Source organism: Bubalus kerabau, chromosome 20 (assembly GCF_029407905.1).
Source record: "Bubalus kerabau isolate K-KA32 ecotype Philippines breed swamp buffalo chromosome 20, PCC_UOA_SB_1v2, whole genome shotgun sequence".
NCBI classification, from domain to species: Eukaryota; Metazoa; Chordata; class Mammalia; order Artiodactyla; family Bovidae; genus Bubalus; species Bubalus kerabau.
In genome coordinates, this window is record NC_073643.1 from 16,626,672 (window position 1) to 16,646,122 (window position 19,451).

The 19,451-nt window shown below is 49.0% G+C and overlaps 2 protein-coding genes across 5 annotated transcripts in view; both read left to right on the forward strand.

Annotated features, from left to right (window-relative positions):
* LOC129634824 (atypical chemokine receptor 2-like) overlaps positions 1-19,451 on the forward strand; it is a 139,858-nt gene that overhangs the window by 94,650 nt on the left and 25,757 nt on the right. For 2 of the 4 annotated variants that reach the window (XM_055557154.1, XM_055557156.1), the window contains one exon: positions 4,350-5,625. The exons of 1 other annotated variant lie outside the window; for it this stretch is intronic. In XM_055557154.1, coding sequence (XP_055413129.1) covers positions 4,350-5,533 — 1,184 coding nt within the window. In that variant the 3' untranslated portion in view covers positions 5,534-5,625. Of the gene's footprint in view, positions 1-2,968; positions 3,095-4,349; positions 5,626-19,451 lie in introns of those variants that run through there. One more of the 4 variants, XM_055557157.1, reaches the window with a different exon arrangement.
* Positions 15,767-18,444, forward strand: LOC129634825 (atypical chemokine receptor 2-like). Its single transcript, XM_055557158.1, has one exon. It carries the CDS (start codon positions 15,791-15,793, stop codon positions 16,928-16,930), a length of 1,140 nt encoding a protein of 379 aa, XP_055413133.1. The 5' UTR covers positions 15,767-15,790; the 3' UTR covers positions 16,931-18,444.

The window sequence follows — 19,451 nt, forward strand, 5'->3', positions numbered from 1 at the left end:
AATGTTACCTGATGTGCTCAGCGTTTTAAGTTAGATAAACAGGGTGACAATAAACAGTCTTGTATTCCTTTCTCAATCCTGAACCAGTCAGTTGTTCCATACAGGGTTCTAACTGTTGCTTCTTGACCCGCATACAGATTTCTCAGGAGACAGGTAAGATGTTCTGGTATTCCCATCCCTCCACAGTTTGTTATGATCCATACAGTCAAAGGCTTTAGCATAGTCAGTGAAACAGATAGATGTTTTTCTGGAATTCCCTTGCTTTGTCTACGATCCAGCAAATATTGGCAATTTGATCTCTGGTTTCTCTGCCTTTTCTAAACCCAGCATGAACATCTGGAAGTTCTTGGTTCACGTACTATTGTAGCCTAACTTGGAGGATTTTGAGCATAACCTTATTAGCATGGGAGATGAGTGCAATTGTCCAGTGGTTTGAACATTCTTTAGTACTGCCCTTCTTGGAATTTGGGATGAGGATTAACCTTTTCCAGTCCTGTGGCCACTGCTGGGTTTTCCAAATTTGCTGAAATATTGAGTGCAACACTTTGATAGCATCCTCTTTTAGGATTTTAAATAGCTCTGCTGGAATTCCATCGCCTCCACTAGCTTTATTGGCAGCAGTGCTTCCTAAGGCCCACCTGACTTCCTACTCCAGAATGTCTGGCTCTGAGTGAGAGACTACTCCACTGTCGTTATCCCAGTCATTAACATCTTTTCTGTATAGCTCTTCTTTCCATTTCTTCTTGATCTTTTCTGCTTCTGTTAGTTTTTTACCATTTCTGCCATTTATTATGCCCATCTTTGGATGAAATTGTCCTTTGATATTTCCAATTTTCTTGAAGAGACCTCTCATCTTATCTTTTCTCTTGTTTTCCTCTATTTCTTTGCATTGTTCATTGAGGAAGGCCTTCTCGTCTCTCCTTTCTGTTCTCTGGAGCTCTGCATTTAGTTGGGGGTACCTTTCCCTTTCTCCCTTGCTTTTCACTTTTCTCCTTTTGTCAGCTATTTGTACAGCCTTCTCAGACAACCACTTTGCCTTCTTGCGTTTCTTTTTCTTTGGGATAGCTTTGTTTGCTGCCTCCTGTACAATATTATGGATCTCCGTCCATAGTTCTTCAGGCACTTTGTTTACTAGATCTAAGACCTTACATTTGTCACCTTCACACACACACACAAATTGTCGCCTTCACTGTATATTCATAGGGAATTTAAGTTGTACCTGACTGGCTTAGTGGTTTTCACTGCTTTCTTTAGTTTAAGCCTGAATTTTGCTATGAGGAGCTGATGATTTGCCACAGTCAGCTGCAGGTCTTGTATTTGCTAACTGTATACAGCTTCTCCTTGGAGAAGGAAATGGCGCCCGACTCCAGTACTCTTGCCTGGAAGATCCCATGGATGGAGGAGCCTGGTAGCCTGCAGTCCTGGGGTCGCTTTTAGTTGGATACAACTGAGCAACTTCACTTTCACTTTTCACTTTTATGCATTGGAGAAGGAAATGGCAACCCACTCCAGTGTTCTTGCCTGGAGAATCCCAGGGACGGGGGAGCCTGGTGGGCTGCCGTCTCTGGGGTCGCACAGAGTCGGATACGACTGAAGTGACTTAGCAGCAGCAGCAGCATACAGCTTCTCCATCTTTGGCTGTAGAGAACGTAATCATTCTTTGGTTTTGACCAAATACCAAAAGAGATTTTGGCATTGACCATTTGGTGACGTCCATGTGTAAAGTCATCTCTTGTGTTGTTGAAAAAGGGTGTTTGCTATGACCAGTGCACTGTCTTGGCAGAATTCTGTTAGCCTTTGCCCTGCTTCATTTTGTTCTCCAAGGTCAAACTTCCCTGTTACTCTAGGTATCTCTTGATATCCTACTTTTGCATTCCAATCCCCTATGTTGAATAGGATATCTTTTATTTTATTTTTTTTGGTGTTAGTTCTGAGGTTTTCCAGATCTCTCCTTCAAGGTTCACTGCTTTGTCATGGTGAAGGGGCTTGTGTAACTCAATGAAGCTATGAACCACGCCGTGTAGGGCCACCCAAGACAGTTGGGTCATGGAGAGTTCTGACAAAATGGAGGGGAGAACGGCAAACCACGCCAGTATACTAGCCAAGAGAACTCCATGAAATGTTTAAAAGGCAGAAAGATTTGACCCCAAAAGATGAGTTCCCCACCCCTGCCCAGATCAGAAGGTGTTCAATATGCTACTGGGGAAGAGTGGAGAACTACTACTAATAGCTCCAGAAAGAGGGAAGCGGCTGGGCCAAAGCTGAAACTGAAGCTTGGTTGTGGATGTGTCTGATGATGAAAGTAAAATCCAATGCTGTAAAGAACAGTATTGCATAGGAACCTGGAATGTTAGGTCCATGAATCAAGGTAAACTGGACATGGTCAAGCAGGAGATGGCAAGAGTAAACACTGATATCTTAGGAATCCGTGAACTAAAATGGACGGGAATGGGTGAATTTAATTCATATAACCATTATATCTACTGCTGTGGCCAAGAATCCCATAGGAGAAATGGAGTAGCCCTCATAGTCAACAAAAGAGTCCAAAATGCAGTACTTGGGTGCAGTCTCAAATATGATGGAATGATCTCTGTTCGTTTCCAAGGCAGAACCATTCAACATCACAGGAATCCAAGTCTATGCCCCAACCACTGATGCCCAAGAAGCTGAAGTTGATCAGTTCTATGAAGACCTAGAAGAACTCCTAGAGCTATGGCCCTATCATAGTCTTTTTCTAGCCTCTGGCAGCAGGCGGTCAGAGAGCCTGTTTGGCTGGTCCTTTCTGTTGCTTGGTGCATCGGGCACTTAGAGGGCCAGCCTCTCTGGAGCGGCTGTCGTTCAGCTGTCACTGCTGGCATGTGGGGAGAGACTACAGCGATGGCTCCGCCCCTGCACGTCACTCTGCGGTATCGCCTTGGCTCCATGGTTGCCTGGTTTTCCTCCACAGGGATTCCCCTTGAGATCTCCTCCTTCACGCCCCATTGGTCCGTCTCCTCGAAGTCAACAGCAGACCTTGCCTTGGGATTGCTCTCCAATCCCTATGTTCCAACTCCCAGCCCCTGTACTTCCTAGGGGACTTGCGTCCCTGTCCAGGGTATGTATGGCTGCAGCAAGGATTGTCTGTGTGATTCTATTCCATTCACGCTGCCACAGCTCAGCTGCTTCACTCTCCAACAGCCTTAAATGCTTCTCCTCTGTCCTAAACAGTTGCCCCGATGTGAGGCTCTGACCCCTATTTCAGTTCCTCTACCCCCCAGGTGCAGGTCCAGTCCTGCTCACTCTCCTCTTTCCCCCCCTACTTCCTTCGTCCTACTGCATTTTGCGTGGTTCTATATATTCTCTTCCAGTGGTCAGGTACTCCTGCCTGCTCTCAGCTGGTGTTTTGCAAGATCTTTTGTGTCTGAAGGTGTATTCCTGATGAATCCGTGGAGAGAGATGTACTCCACGTCTACCTACTCCTCTGCCATCTTGTTATCCCCAAAAATACTTTTAAAATAACCAAAGCAAGGGAAATCCTCAAGTGACAGAAGTAAAGGGAGCTCAAAGCCAGAGTGGGCACACTAGCTATTTACAGAAGAAGCAAGCCCACTGAAGAGAAGCTCTTTAAAAAAAAAATTGGAGCTTCTCCAGTAGTCCAGTGGTTAAGACTCTGTGCTTCCACTACAAGGGTATGGTTCCAGTCTCTGGTCAAGGAACTGAGATCTCCCACGCCATGCAGTGTGACCTTAAAGTGAAAACAAAATTATAAGTCACACAAAGAAGAAGAATTTTAAGCCACACATGAGGAAGGGTATACAGACTCAATAAATAGGTGAATTGGTGTGTGCTGAGTCACTTCAGTCGTGTCCAACTCTGTGCAACCCTATAGACTGCAAGCTGCCAGGCTCCTCTGTCCATGGGATTCTCTAAGCAAGAATATTGCCGTGCCCTCCTCCAGGGGATCGTCCCAACCCAGGGATCAAACTCACATATCCTACGTCTACCTGCATTGGCAGGTGGGTCTTTACCACTTGTACCACCTGGGAAGCCCAGGTGAATCGGTATCCCTCAATAACAAAGAAGACACAAATGACTGTATCAGTCTTTATAAACGATGAGGGACAAAATAAAGAAGAGAAGTGAATACTGTGAGAACACCTGAGGTTATGTCACCTACCCAAGATGACCTCAGTATCACGGGGTAGCCTTGGGCTGCCCGCACTTGTACTCCTAGTCGCTAGCCCACAGGTACTGGTGTAAATGTGGGGAGTCTATTAGACAGCCCAGAAAAGGGGCTCCAGTGGGTTTGGAGAGAGGGCGGGAAGGCCTGGATCCATCTCCTGTGGCTCACACTGCTCTCTGGCCCGCAGAGCTCCAGGACTGGGTGCATCCTCCCGCCATGGCCGCCACCGCCTCCCCTCTGCCGCCCACCACCAAGGTGGCCAGTTCTGAGAACAGCAGCTCCTTCTATGACTATGAGTACTACCTGGAGGACATGGTCTTCATGCTGTGCAGGAAGGACGAGGTGCTGTCATTTGGCAGAGTCTTTCTACCTGTCTTCTACAGCCTGATCTTTGTGCTGGGCCTGGTTGGAAACCTCCTCCTCCTAGCGGTCTTGCTCCGGTTCGTGCCTCGAAGACGGATGACCGAGACCTATCTGCTGAACCTGGCCATCTCCAACCTCCTGTTTGTGGTGACACTGCCCTTCTGGGGCATCTCTGTGGCATGGCATTGGGTCTTTGGGAGCGTCTTATGCAAGGTGGTGAGCACCCTCTATACCGTGAACTTCTACAGTGGCATCTTCTTCATCAGCTGCATGAGCCTGGACAAGTACCTGGAGATTGTCTGCGCTCGGCCCTACCACCGACTGAGGACCCGAGCCAAGAGCCTGCTGCTTGCAGCCACTGTGTGGGCTGTGGCCCTGGCTGTCTCCATTCCCGACATGGTCTTTGTGAGGACGCATGAGAACTCCCCGGGCGTGTGGGAGTGCTATGCAGATTTTGGGGGACATGGGACCATCTGGAAGCTCTTCCTCCGCTTCCAGCAGAATCTCCTGGGGTTTCTCCTCCCGCTCCTTGCCATGATCTTCTTCTACTCCCGCATTGGCTCTGTGGTGGTGAGTCTGAGGCCCCCGGGCCAGAGCCGGGCCCTGAGGATGGCCGTAGCTCTGGTGGTGGCCTTCTTTGTGCTGTGGTTCCCGTACAATCTCACCTTGTTCCTGCACTCGCTGCTGGACCTGCAAGTCTTTGGGGACTGCAGGGTCAGCCAGCACCTGGACTATGCGCTGCAGGTGACGGAGAGCATCGCCTTCCTGCACTGCTGCTTCACCCCCGTCCTCTACGCCTTCTCCAGCCACCGCTTCCGCCAGTACCTCAAGGCTTTCCTGGCCACTGTGCTCAGAAGGCAACAGGCCCTGCCGTCCAGCTATTCTGAGAGTAGTGGGCTCACGGCCCAGGAAGATGTAATGGGCATGAGTGACCTCGGGGAGAGGCCAGCTGAGAACTCCCCGACAAGGCTCTTGATCTCAAGCGGACTGCTGAGACTTGATTCCTAATCCTGCAGTATACTTGCTGTGTGTCTTTGCGATTGTTACTCTCCCTCCCTGAGCCTCAGTTTGTCATTTGTAAAATGGAAATAATAATAGTGCTTGTCTCAAAAAGTCTTTATGAGGTTAGTGTGTACCGTAACACACATAAAACTTGATGATGAAGTTGGGGGTGGGTGGGACTACAACTCACGTGTTATTTTCTTTGAGAGGGAATGTAATTTTTGGTTTTAGGAATATGGACTCTGGTGAATTCTCTGGCAGTCCAGTGGTTAAGACGGTGCACCTTCACTGCCAAGGGCATGGGTTCAACCCCCCGTCAGGGAGTTAAGCGATGCTGCATGGTCCAAAAAAACAGGCAAGAATTTTGGATTTTAGTTTCTGGTGTGTTACTCACTTGCTCTTGGGCCAGTTCCCTAGTCTCTGTGCCTCAGTATTCATAGCTATAAAACAGGACTAATAATCATGTTTAATTTCTATAAGGTAAATATTAGGATTAAATAGGTTAATGTATGTGAAGCTCCTTGTTCCTGCGCCCAGCACACTGTCAGGTGTCCATGGTGTTAGCTGCTGTAATAGCTGTACCACATTTAGTCCCACGGAATCCCTTGTCTTTGCTGTAAGTCTTATTTATTTTATGATGAGAAAACAGCCCCGTGGAATTCAAGGGCTCTGGATAAAGCCCTGACCTTGTCTTGTGGCTGCAGGGCCTGAAGGTTTACGCCCAAAGGCATCCCACACTGTGCAGTGGAGAGGAGACCTACCCCACCCCTGAGCTGGTCTTTCCTGAATTCTCTCCCTGCGTGCCATTCCCATGGCCCTGGACCTTTTCCCTCTTGTCCTTATGTGGCTCCCAGTTCCTTTTCCTGTTTTTCATTCACATACCATCAGCCCCACAAGCAGCCTTCCATTGTCATGGCAGTGTGATCTCCTATCACTTTCCCATCTCTAGTCTCCAGCCTTCACCCCTGTCTTTTAATGAGCTAGCCCAGACTCTGGGCCTGGGTTCAAATCCCCACTCCCCTACTTACTAACTGTGTGGCCTCAGGCATGTTCTCTCAGTTTACTCACAGGCAAAATAGAGATAGCAGTAGTATCAGAGTGGTGTTGCAAGGCTGAAATGAATTAATACATGTAAGGTTCTGAGAACAGAGCTTGGCCCACGGTAAGTGCTGTGTAAGTGGTGGGTGTTGTTGTTGTTGTTGCTCTGGTGGTTATATATAGAATAGAGTTTAATATCTGATGTTTTGCCGAACCCAGGAGGAAGAAAATAGAGATCCCAGTGCAGTTACCAGTTCCCCAACCCCAGAGCACTTTCCACAGCCTGACACTGCTGTCAGAGTGTGAGTCACTTCACAACACCAGCCTCAGCTTTTCCAGCCACAGCTGAGCCAGGAAGGCAGGCTGGAAATGCTGGAGTTATCATCGGGTGGGGGCGGGGGTCCTATTGCTAGCTGAGCCAGGATGAGTGCAGACCTTGGGACTCCATCTCTACCACTGTCCTCTCAAAGCAGTCAGAGGAGACTTCTGAGAGAGGGGAGGGGGTGGGGGAGAGGTGTGTGGTGGTCACAGGGAGGTCACAGGGAGCTGGAATTGGCCTTGAACTCGGCCACAGTGGAAATAGTGGGGGCTGTGGGCTGGTCATGCTCCATGGTCACTGGCTCCCAAGGTCACTGAGGCAGGGCTTGCCCAGGCTGAGGAAGTATTAATAACTCATGAAAGGAAGCTTTTGGCTCCATTGTATGCAGGGCACCAGTGGCCGAGGGAGGAAGCAGGCCAGGAAAAGAGGCAGAGTAGGGAGAGAGAGAGGCCTGACTATGCTAATTAACTCCGTGGTCATTTGTTGAGTGCCTCTCAGATGCTACCCTGTGCCGGGGAGTTCCAACCTCTGGGAATCCCCAGTCCAGCAGAGGAGGCAGGTGATCCTCACACAGCGACTGTGAATCTGGAGAGGTGGATTTGAGGCTGAGGAGCAACCTTCTGTGAGTGCTCGGGGGGCCAGGGAGGGGGTTTCACCAGGCTAGCTGCCCAGCAGGCTTCTGGGACAGGAGCATTAAGGTGGCCTTTTTAAAGGTTATAATTTCCAAATCCTTTTCCAGGGGAGCCAGCAGAATTAGTGTCCACTTGAAGTGATCTCCAGTGTTACTCTTTGTTTTATATTATGCAAGCTGGTGTGGCCTCTTGGGGTCACGTTTGATCTTGTTTGTTTGTTCACTGGTCTCAGCTGCACTGTAGGCAGCACACAGTGTGGGAGTGCTCTGGGGGCCTGGCAGGGACCTGCATGTGACCGTGACCTCCAGGGCCCTCGGCTGGGGAGGAGGGCAGCTGTGGGGCTGATGTGAAAGGGGGACAAGGAGGTGACACAGACAGGGAGACAGCAAGACAGGCAGGTCTGGCCAGGCTCCATGGGGTCCAGATCGGGGTCCTGGTAAAGGTTTAACAACCAACTCAGCAGTGGCGAGTGAGGGAGGGGAAGGCCCAATATGTGGCCTTTGCCGTGGTATAAACATTCCCACTGTAACCAGTTTCAAGCTACTGACTTAGCACTGAAGGTGGAGTTGGTTAATTCCATGATCGTTTGTTGCAGGCCTCCCACGTGTTGCGTTACTGGCTCTCGCCAGCCAATACAAGCCAGGCCCAGCGTATGGCTGACTTAGAATCTCCTCTGCCACCCTTTGATGAGTCCAGAAGTCCCATTATCAGAAGCTCACCCTTTAAATTCAAGTTTGGTTCATGTTAAAAAAGGGAGCTGGGGGAAAAGGATATCACCAGATCTGTTAGCGAGTTTGAGCTTGTGCTGCTGCTGCACACAACAGGGGACAAAGGAATAGAAACTTTATTCAGAAAGCCAGCAGACCAAGAAGATGGTCAACTCGTATCCCAAAGAACCATCTTTCTTGAGTTAGAATTCAGGCTTTTTTTACACCCAAAGGGGAGGGGTTGTGACTGGATGTTGCAGACATCTGGGTGTCAGCCAGACCCCGGTGGGGACAGGGTAATCCTTTGTTCTTGCAGTTATCCACATGGGATTGCTCAGATGTTCCTGTAAACCTTCAACAAGACACATGTTATTTTCTGTTCCATAAATTTTTGTCTCTATATGAATGAAAAGTGTTATGCCTTTAAATGGTCAAGCCTGAGGGACAGTTAGGAGTGGGGTAACAGAGACATGAAGGGCAGTCAGAAACATGGGGTCCATGGCTCAACACAGCCTCTGATGATTCACTGTATGCTTTGCACAAGTAGTTCCCGTTCAGTGAGTCTCCATTTCCTCACCTGTAAGCTGGAGGAGGTAGACACCGTGCAGTCTCACTCTCTCAGTCTGAGATTCAGAGGGCACGCGAGGGTCACAGGAAGTGACCCTATTGCCACCGTGTCAAATTACCACAAATTCAGTGGCTTAAAACAGCACAGATGTATGATCTTAAAGTTCTGGAGGTCAGAAGTCTTAAAATGGGTCATCAGGACCATGTTCCTTTCAGAGGCTCAGGGAGGATTTGTTCCCTGCCTCTTCTAGCCTTTAGAGGCTACCTGCACCCCCTGTCTTAGAACCCCATCCCTCTGACCTGTTTCCATAGTCACATTCCCTTTTCTGCTTCGGACACTCCTGTGCTTAATAAAGTAACTCAGTCATGTCTGACTCTTTGTGACCCCATGGACTGTAGCCCGCCAGGCTCCTCTGTCCATGGGGATTCTCCAGGCAAGATTGCTAGAGGGGGTTGCCATGCCCTCCTCCAGGGGATCTTCCCGACCCAGGAAGATCCTACCTCCCCTATAAAGGACCCTTGTGGTTACAGTGGCCCCACCTGGATAGTCTAGGGTATTCTCCCTAGCTCAGGGTCCTTAACCACATCTGTCATGTCACTCTTACGTATAAAGGAACATATCCACAGGTTTCAGGGATTAGGATGTGGATATTTGGGGAGGTCACTCTGTTGACCATAGAGAAGCTGTTTCCCAAGGAGGCTCCATAAAGCCTTCAGGTGATTAATGGTGGAATCTACAAAGACAAGACTAGCCAGTGAGGGTGAACCCCGGTCAACCAAGACCTCCTGAGCTCAAATCATACCTCTCTCAAGTGGCTCCTTTTGATAACTGCTAGACAGGGCAGAAGAGACGCAGAGAATGAGATGGGGCTAGGGCCACGGTACTGTTGCTGAGGATGAAGCCCTTGGATCCAGATGCAGTTCAGCCAGTGACTTCCTGTGTAACTGTGCTGAAGTTACTTTGCTCCTGGGTTAAGCGGGGCTGGTGGGTCCTTCCTGGTTTGCCTTATAGGACTACCACAGTTGATAAGAAGATGCCTGGCCAGTTGTCATGTGAGTACAGGAATGCTTATTGCTGTTGTCATCTTTGTTGGTATTATTGATGAAGGGATGGGAGGGGTTGTGGCCCCAGAGGTTAAGAGAATGTGGAAAGAGTCCCAGGGTGAAAGATGAGGAGGCTTGTGGCCCCCACAGAAAAAGAATGGAGCATTCCAGGTAAAGGGAGCCTTGTAAAGGTGATCTGATCCAGCTGGGGCATGCTGACCCTGACCTTTGGCTTTGATCAAAACAATCATCAGATTTGGTTGTTTATTAAAGTAAAAGACAGGGACTTTGAGAAGCCAGATCAGGATCAAGGTCAGTGCTGACAGACTAGAAGAGCTGTTATTTAATTAGTGGTAACTCCTGACTGGGCTTCCCTGGTGGCTCAGTGGTAAAGAATTCGCCTGCCAATGCAGAAGACGCAAATTCGATTCCTGGGTCAGGAAGATCCCTTGGAAAAGGAAATGGCAACCCACTCCAGTATTCTTGCCTAGGAAATCCCATGGACAAAGGAGCCTGGTGGACTACAGTGCACGGGGCCACAAAAAGAGTTGGGCATGACTTAGCGACTAAATAACAACAACTTCCTGACTGAAAACCCTAATTAGGCCCACGTACAGAAGGGCAGTCCCTCCTCCCAAGCCCAGCAACTCAGACTCACAAACCAGCCATGTGCTGGAGGATGTCATGACTGCTGCCCAGGAAAGTCAGGGACTCCCACACAGGAGACCCCAGATGCACAGGAAGGGAGTGGAAGACCAGGAATGGAGGCACAGGGCCCAGTTGTCAAGTCCAGTCAGGAGCAGAGCCCAGCCCTAGTTAAAGCCGCCCAGGCTGAGGCCTTGGGGTGGGGATAGGCGTTTATGTTTCCCCAATCTCTGGCCCAGAGGCCAGTTGACAGAAGCCCAAGGGTGGGGCAGAGGCTCAAGGACTAGGAGGACTCCTGGGAGAGGTTCAGCCTCCGCAGAATGTGTATTTCCATCACTGGGTCACAGTGTCATGGATACTGGAAGAGTCAGCTGAGGACCTGAATCAACATTTCCTTCAAAATTCTACCTGGAAGAAAAAATAACATACAAAATTTCTACCAGAAAGGACTGGGAACAGTATTTCCAGTATATCTGCAAAAAGCTAAAATCTTACTATAGAAAACCTCTTGTAAAATGAGAATCCCACCCATTAAAACAATAAATCATGCACAGAAGAAATACAGACTGGCACTGAACACATTAAAAAGTTAAACCTCATTTACAACCATAGGGTAAGAAATAGGGAATTTGCTGGTGATCTGGTGGTTAGGACTCAGCACTCTCGCTGCTGAATGCCCAGGTTTGATCCCTGGTCAGGGAACTAAGATTTCACAAACCATGCAGTACAGTTCCTCCTCCCCTGAAAGAATAAAAACTAAAATGCAGAGGAACAAGGTAGAGTTGATTTGTATTTCGGGGTTTGTGGCCCATTACCATTACCAGCCTACAGGCCTTATTCTGGTGACTGCACATGGGTGCCTGTTTGGCCAACAAATTCTTTTTTATCTCCTTCCTCTCTCCATCGGTGAACAATTTAATGTGTTGAACATGAAGTTTCTCTCCTTGTAGAACACAGAACAGGACTGAGCATAATCCTTGGTTCATGACAGGGTTTTTTACACTGGTTCATGTGAGGCTTTCTTTTAAAAATTATGCTTAACAATACAACTAAAACCTGGGAAACTGCTGTCCAGGGGAACTTGACCTTTAACAGTGACCTGCTCCATCCCGTGTCGCTGGCTTCTCCTACCCAGGCGGCCACCATCGTGAGTCCTCTGCCTGTCTCTTACCTGCCTTTCACCTTTTGTACTCCTTCATAGCATATGTTTGTATACTTTGTGAGGTTGTTTCATATATATATTTCATTTGTATTAATTTTTTTAAAGAGTATTATATTTTTATCACATGTGTATTTTAATGGGACCTGAGGACATCAGTGTGGAGGTAGAGCCACCTGAGGTGGTGATGGGGCTGCGAGGAAGGGGTCTGCGATGTCTTACAGTTCAGTCTTAGGAGACCGAGTAGCTAGTGGTGGGTGTTCAGTTAGATAGAGGAAAAGAGGCTGATTTGGAAGGTGGTGAACTCACTTCTGGGCAAAGCAGTAATTTAAGCGAATGTGTGCTGAGTGCCTCCTATGTCCTGGGCATTCTTCATAGAGCTTGAAATGCTCTGCCTGAATGATCACGTTTAAGCCTCACGAGAACCCCATGAAATGGGCACAATTATTAATATCATTTTAAAGATGGTAAAACTGAGGAATTAGTAGGTTTGTAGGTTCTGAGTCTATCAACATGATGGTTCATACCTTTCTGCTGCAAACCTAGAAGGAGGGGATAAACTATTTTTAACATATTGAATATTTACAAATGAAATTATTGACATAAACCTAAGTATCTATACATAAAATATATAAAAAATAAATTTACTTTTACCTGAAGGGTAATTGCTTTACAGTATTGTGTTGGTTTCTGCCAAACATTAACGTGAATCAGCCACAGGCATACCTATGTCCCCTCCCTCTTTAATCTCCCTCCCATCTCCCTCCCCACCGCACCCCTCTAGGTTGTTACAGAGCCCCGGTTTGAGTTCTCAGAGTCATACAGCAAATTCCCATTGGCTATCTATTTTGCATATGGTAATGTATGTTTCCGTGTTACTCTCTCCATATATCCCATATATCCCATGCTCTCCTTTTTCCTCCACCCCCACAGTGTCCATCAGTCTGCTCTCTATGTCTGTGTCTCCACATTGCTGCCCTTCAAGTAATTTCATCGGTACCATCTTTCTATGTTCCATATACGTTGCTGCTGCTGCTGCTGCTAAGTCACTTCAGTCGTGTCCGACTGTGTAACCCCATAGACGGCAGCCACCAGGCTCCCCCATCCTTGGGATTCTCCAGGCAAGAACACTGGAGTGGGTTGCCATTTCCTTCTCCAATGCAGGAAAGTGAAAAGTGAAAGTGAAGTCGCTCAGTCGTGTCCAACTCTTCGTGACCCCATGGACTGCAGCCTACCAGGCTCCTCCATCCATGGGATATTCCAGGCAAGAGTACTGGAGTGGGGTGCCATTGCCTTCTCCATCCATATACGTTAGTATATGATATTTGTTTTTCTCTTTCTGACCTACTTCACTCCGTATAATAGGCTCTGGGTTCATCTGCCTCGTCAGGACTGACTCAAACATATCCCTTTTTATGGCTGAGGAATATTTCACCGTGGGCTTCCCTGATGGCTCAGTGGTAAAGAATCTGCCTGCAATGCAGGAGATGCAGGAGCCCCAGGAGATGTGAGTTTGATCCCTGGGTGGGGAAGATCTCTTGGAGGAGGGCATGGCAACCCACTCCAGTATTCTTGCCTGGAGAATCCCATGGACAGAGGAACCTGGCAGGCTACATTCCATAGGGTCCCAAAGAGTCAGACACGACTGAAGTGACTTAGTACGCACACATGCAACATTCCATTGTGTATATGTACCACAGCTTCTTTATCCTTTCATCTGTTGATAGACATCTAGGTTGCTTCCATGTCCTAGCTATTCTAAACAGTGCTGCAGTGAACATTGGGGTATATGTGTCTTTTTTGGTTTTGGTTTCCTCAGGGTATATGCCTAGAAGTGCGATTGCTGAGTCACATAGTGGTTTTATTCCTAATTTTTAAAGGAATCTCCAACTGTCTTCCATAGTGACTGTATCGATTTGCATTCCTACCAACAGTCTAAGAGAGTTCCCTTTTCTCCACACCCTCTCCAGCATTTATTGTTTGTAGGTTTTTTGATGATGGCCATTCTGACTGGTGTGAGGTGATATCTCATTGTAGTTTTGATTTGCATTTCTCTAATAATGAACAATGTTGAGCATCTTTTCATGTATTTATTATCTATCTTATGTCTTTGGAAAAATATCTGTTTAGGTCTTTTTCCCACCTTTTGACTGGGTTATTTGTTTTTCTGGTATTGACTTGTATGAGCTGCTTGTATATTTTAGAAATTAATCCTTTGTTACTTGTTTCATTTGCTATTACTTTCTCCCATTCTGAGGGTTGTCTTTTCACCTTTATAGTTTCTTTTGCTATGCAAAAGCTTTTAAGTTTAATTATGTCCCATTTGTTTATTTTTGTTTTTATTTCCATTACACTAGGAGGTGAGTCATAGAGGATCTTTCTGTGACTTACATCATAGAGGGTTCTGACTATGTTTTCTTCTAACAGTTTTATACTTTCTTGTCTTACAATTAGGTCTTTAATACATTCTGTGTATGGTGTTAGGAAGTGTTTTAATTTCATTCCTTTACATGTAGCTGTCCAGTTTTTCCAGCACCACTTATTGAAGAGACTGTCTTCACCCCATTGCATATTCTGGCCTCCTTTGTCAAAAGTATGGTAGCTATAGGTGTGTGGGTTTATCTCTGTGTTTTCTCTCTTGTTCTATTGGTCTATATTTCTGTTTTTATGCCAGTACCATACTGTCTTGATGATTGTAGCTTTGTAGTGTAGTCTGTAATCAGGACAGTTGATTCCTCTGGCTGTGGCTCCATTTTGCATGGTTCTATATATTCTTTTCCAGTGGTCAGGTCCTCCGCCTGCTCTCAGCTGTTGTTCTGCAAGATCTTCTGTGTCTGAAGGTGTATTCCTGATGAATCTGTGGAGAGAGATGTACTCCATGTCTACCTACTCCTCCACCATCTTGTTCTCCAAAAAATACTTTTAAAATAACCAAAGCAAGGGAAATCCTCAAGTGACAGAAGTAAAGAGAGCTCAAAGCCAGAGTGGACACACTAGCTAAATATAGAAGAAGCAAGCCCACTGAAGAGAAGATCTCATTTAAAAAAAAAAAGGAACTTCCCTGGTGGTCTAGCAGTTAAGACTCTGTGCTTCCACTGCAGGGGTGTGAGTTCAGTCCCTGGTCAGGGAACTAAGATCTTGCAAGCTGTGTAGCATGGCCATTAAATTAAAAAAAAAAATTACAAACCACACAAAGAAGATTAATTTTAAGCCACACATGAGGAAGGGTTCAGTTCAGTTTAGTCACTCAATCATCTCCGACTTTTTGCGACCCCATGAATCGCGGCACACCAGGCCTCCCTGTCCATCACCTACTCCCAGAGTTCACTCAGACTCACGTCCATCGAGTCAGTGATGCCATCCAGCCATCTCATCCTCTGTCGTCCCCTTTTCCTCCTGCCCCCAATCCCTCCCAGCATCAGAGTCTTTTCCAATGAGTCAACTCTTTGCATGAGGTGGCCAAAGTACTGGAGTTTCAGCTTTAGCATCATTCCTTCCAAAGAAATCCCAGGGCTGATCTCCTTTAGAATGGACTGATTGGATCTCCTTGCAGTCCAAGGGACTCTCAGGAGTCTATACAGACTGGTATATTGGTGTGTGCTGAGTCGCTTCAGTCGTGTCCAACTCTGTGCAACCCTGTGGACTGCAAGCTGCCAGGCTCCTCTGTCCGTGGGATTCTCTAGGCAAGAATATTGCTGTGACCTCCTCTAGGGGGTCGTCCCAACCCAGGGATCGAACTCATATCTCCTACATCTACCTGCATTGGCAGGTGGGTTCTTTACCACTTGTGCCACTGGGAAGCACAGATGAATCGGTATCCCTCAATAATAAAGAAGACACAAATGACTGTATCAGTCTTTATAAACGATGAGGGACAAAATAAAGAAGAGAAGTGAATACTGTGAGAACACCTGAGGTTATGTCACCTACCCAAGATGACCTCAGTATCACGGGGTAGCCTTGGGCTGCCCGCACTTGTACTCCTAGTCGCTAGCCCACAGGTACTGGTGTAAATGTGGGGAGTCTATTAGACAGCCCAGAAAAGGGGCTCCAGTGGGTTTGGAGAGAGGGCGGGAAGGCCTGGATCCGTCTCCTGTGGCTCACACTGCTCTCTGGCCCGCAGAGCTCCAGGACTGGGTGCATCCTCCCGCCATGGCCGCCACCGCCTCCCCTCTGCCGCCCACCACCAAGGTGGCCAGTTCTGAGAACAGCAGCTCCTTCTATGACTATGAGTACTACCTGGAGGACATGGTCTTCATGCTGTGCAGGAAGGACGAGGTGCTGTCATTTGGCAGAGTCTTTCTACCTGTCTTCTACAGCCTGATCTTTGTGCTGGGCCTGGTTGGAAACCTCCTCCTCCTAGCGGTCTTGCTCCGGTTCGTGCCTCGAAGACGGATGACCGAGACCTATCTGCTGAACCTGGCCATCTCCAACCTCCTGTTTGTGGTGACACTGCCCTTCTGGGGCATCTCTGTGGCATGGCATTGGGTCTTTGGGAGCGTCTTATGCAAGGTGGTGAGCACCCTCTATACCGTGAACTTCTACAGTGGCATCTTCTTCATCAGCTGCATGAGCCTGGACAAGTACCTGGAGATTGTCTGCGCTCGGCCCTACCACCGACTGAGGACCCGAGCCAAGAGCCTGCTGCTTGCAGCCACTGTGTGGGCTGTGGCCCTGGCTGTCTCCATTCCCGACATGGTCTTTGTGAGGACGCATGAGAACTCCCCGGGCATGTGGGAGTGCTATGCAGATTTTGGGGGACATGGGACCATCTGGAAGCTCTTCCTCCGCTTCCAGCAGAATCTCCTGGGGTTTCTCCTCCCGCTCCTTGCCATGATCTTCTTCTACTCCCGCATTGGCTCTGTGGTGGTGAGTCTGAGGCCCCCGGGCCAGAGCCGGGCCCTGAGGATGGCCGTAGCTCTGGTGGTGGCCTTCTTTGTGCTGTGGTTCCCGTATAATCTCACCTTGTTCCTGCACTCGCTGCTGGACCTGCAAGTCTTTGGGGACTGCAGGGTCAGCCAGCACCTGGACTATGCGCTGCAGGTGACGGAGAGCATCACCTTCCTGCACTGCTGCTTCACCCCCGTCCTCTACGCCTTCTCCAGCCACCGCTTCCGCCAGTACCTCAAGGCTTTCCTGGCCACTGTGCTCAGAAGGCAACAGGCCCTGCCGTCCAGCTATTCTGAGAGTAGCGGGCTCACGGCCCAGGAAGATGTAATGGGCATGAGTGACCTCGGGGAGAGGCCAGCTGAGAGCTTCCCCAACAAGGGGGACAGAGGGAAAACTCAGTGAGCGGTCACACCACAGTCCATGAGAGCAGAGGGGACCCAGCTCCTTGGTGCATCCACCGAAATCTTCCCTTCAGAGGCCTCAGTGACCATGTTGCTGATCCCACTGGTCAGTTCTCAGTCCTCAGCCATCAGCAGCGTTCGCTCTCTCCCTCCCTCACCCTCCTCTTCCTTCACTGCCCTCCCAGAGTCCGTACTTGCTTGCCTGAAAGGCCGCCTTAGTTTAACAGCTGACCTCTGTGCTGCCCATCCTCGGGCTTGAGTGTCATCTGAGCTGCACCCAGCAGCCCCTGACCACAGCACCCTCAGCATCACTCCCACGCCCTGCAGAGTAGTCAGATGTCTGCCACCCACCAGGCTTCCCCTTTCCCCGAAGCTCAGCTGGGAAAATATTATCGTAATTTTGTTTAATATCACAGTCCTCATGCTGGCTCCAGGGGCTGGCTGTCAGGAGGGGCTGGAGGGTCTCCACCCATGAGAGTCTGCAGGTGCGAGGCAGAGTAAACACATATTTCTGGTGGTGCAGGAGCTTCTCCCTCCTTCTGCCTCCCGTGCCCTCACTCAGGAGCCTTCAGGGGTCCCTCAGAGCCTACACCATCAAATCCAGGACCTTTGTCCAGTCTTAAAGCTGGACTTTTCACAATCAGAATCCCACACACCATTTCAGCCCGACACTCCTTCTCCTGGCTTTTCATTTCCTGGGCGCCACACCTGTTGCTGTTTCCTTCACATTCCCATCTCTGCTCTTGTGCTGGTTGTCTCCCTCATGGAACAGGGGTCATTTTCCAGCCAAGTATCCCCTCACCCTTGTTTTGTAACTGAGTCCTACCTGCTCTGGGAAACCACTCCAGAGTCACTCTGTCCTGTGCTTTGGGTGGTGTTTGGGTGGGGCACGGGTCTTGGGCCAGCTTTGGCCTTACGTTTCCCTGGCACAGTGATTCATTTAGGGATGGGCCCAGGCCCAGGCAGAACTTGTGAAATGCAACTCGTCTAGAACATGCTAGAACAGAGGCATGAAACAGAAGCCAGGAGGGTGTAAGGTCTAGGGCTGCTCCTCCATCAGCTCGAACTTCAGAAGGGGAGGTGACAGCAGTGAGTGAGCAGATCCTGGGGTCAATGCCAAAGCCCCGGAATCAAGGCCCGGCTGAGGGACATCCCAAGCCTGCACTTGACAGTGACACGAACCAAGGGATGTCTTTTCAGTTTGGGGTGGCGGTCTTCTGTTACCTGCAACCTAAGGATTCCCGACGGGTATGCCCTGCCCGGATGTTCCATGTCTCCCATGGTCGGCATCCTCCCTGTGCACCGATATGTCCACCGAGAAACCTTTCCCAGGGAGCCCCTGAGCCACAGTGCCGTCTCTCTCTTGGTGAGCTTCTAAAGCATCACTGCTTTCTCCCACCTCCCAGCTGCTGCTGCTGCTGCTAAGTCGCTTCAGTCGTGTCGAACTCTGTGCGACTCCAGAGACAGCAGCCCACCAGGCTCCCCGGTCCCTGGGATTCTCCAGGCAAGAACACTGGAGTGGGTTGCCATTTCCTTCTCGGATGCATGAAAGTGAAAAGTGAAAGTGAAGTCCCTCAGTCGTGTCTGACTCTTCGCGACCCCATGGACTGCAGCCTACCAGGCTCCTCCGTCCATGGGATTTTCCAGGCAAGAGTATTGGAGTGGGGTGCTATTGCCTTCTCTGCCCACCTCCCAGAGCCACCTGCAAAACCCAGCACAGAGCCTGGCAGACAGTAGTGCTCAGAACAAAATTTTTGGCTGGATGGAATGAAGGCTAGGAGGACATGAGCCAAAGTAAAGTAGACAAGACTGGAAGTCAGGTTTCTGTAATTTAATCTACGTTTAGGGAATTGAGGTCAGAGATGAAGAAATAAGATACCAAGCCCTGTGGGCTGCAGTCTGAAGCAGGTGCAGGAGGCAGGAAACAGGACACAGAAAGCAATGACATGACAGATGGGCTGTGATACACGCAGTGTCAGGGTGCTCCAGGGAGGGGCTGGGGAGGAGGCCATCTCTGGCCAGATGGTGATGTTCAAGAGGCTTCCAGGAATAGCCGGCCCCGGGGCTGAGAGTGAAAACAAGCATTGTACGGACAGTTCCACTGGAGAAAGTTGTCAAAGTTGAATTGCCCTGGATTGAAAATTCGGGGACTGCATATGGCAAAACTTAAATATCAACTGCGGGGAGGTGATGAGGAGCCAGAAAAGTAAAAAGGGGATGTTAAGAGGTGCTTTTGGGGAAAAAAAAGTCTCTGGCAGTAGGGTAAACAGAGTCCACAGGCCCCACTTGGAGAGAGATGCTGAGATTGAGCTCTAAGAAGGGTAGCAGGGGTGGGGAAGCGGGGCCATAGTTCAGTGGCATCACAGGGGTCAGATGGCAGAGCTCTCTCCCTGTGGGGGAGAGAAAGGGAGGGGCTGAGGGTGTGTCCTCTGTATCTGCCTAAGGGGATGGGGTGGATGGTGGTGTCCTGAGCAGAGAGGCAGGGAAATCAGGAGATGGGCGTGGTTCAGGGCAGAGGTGGG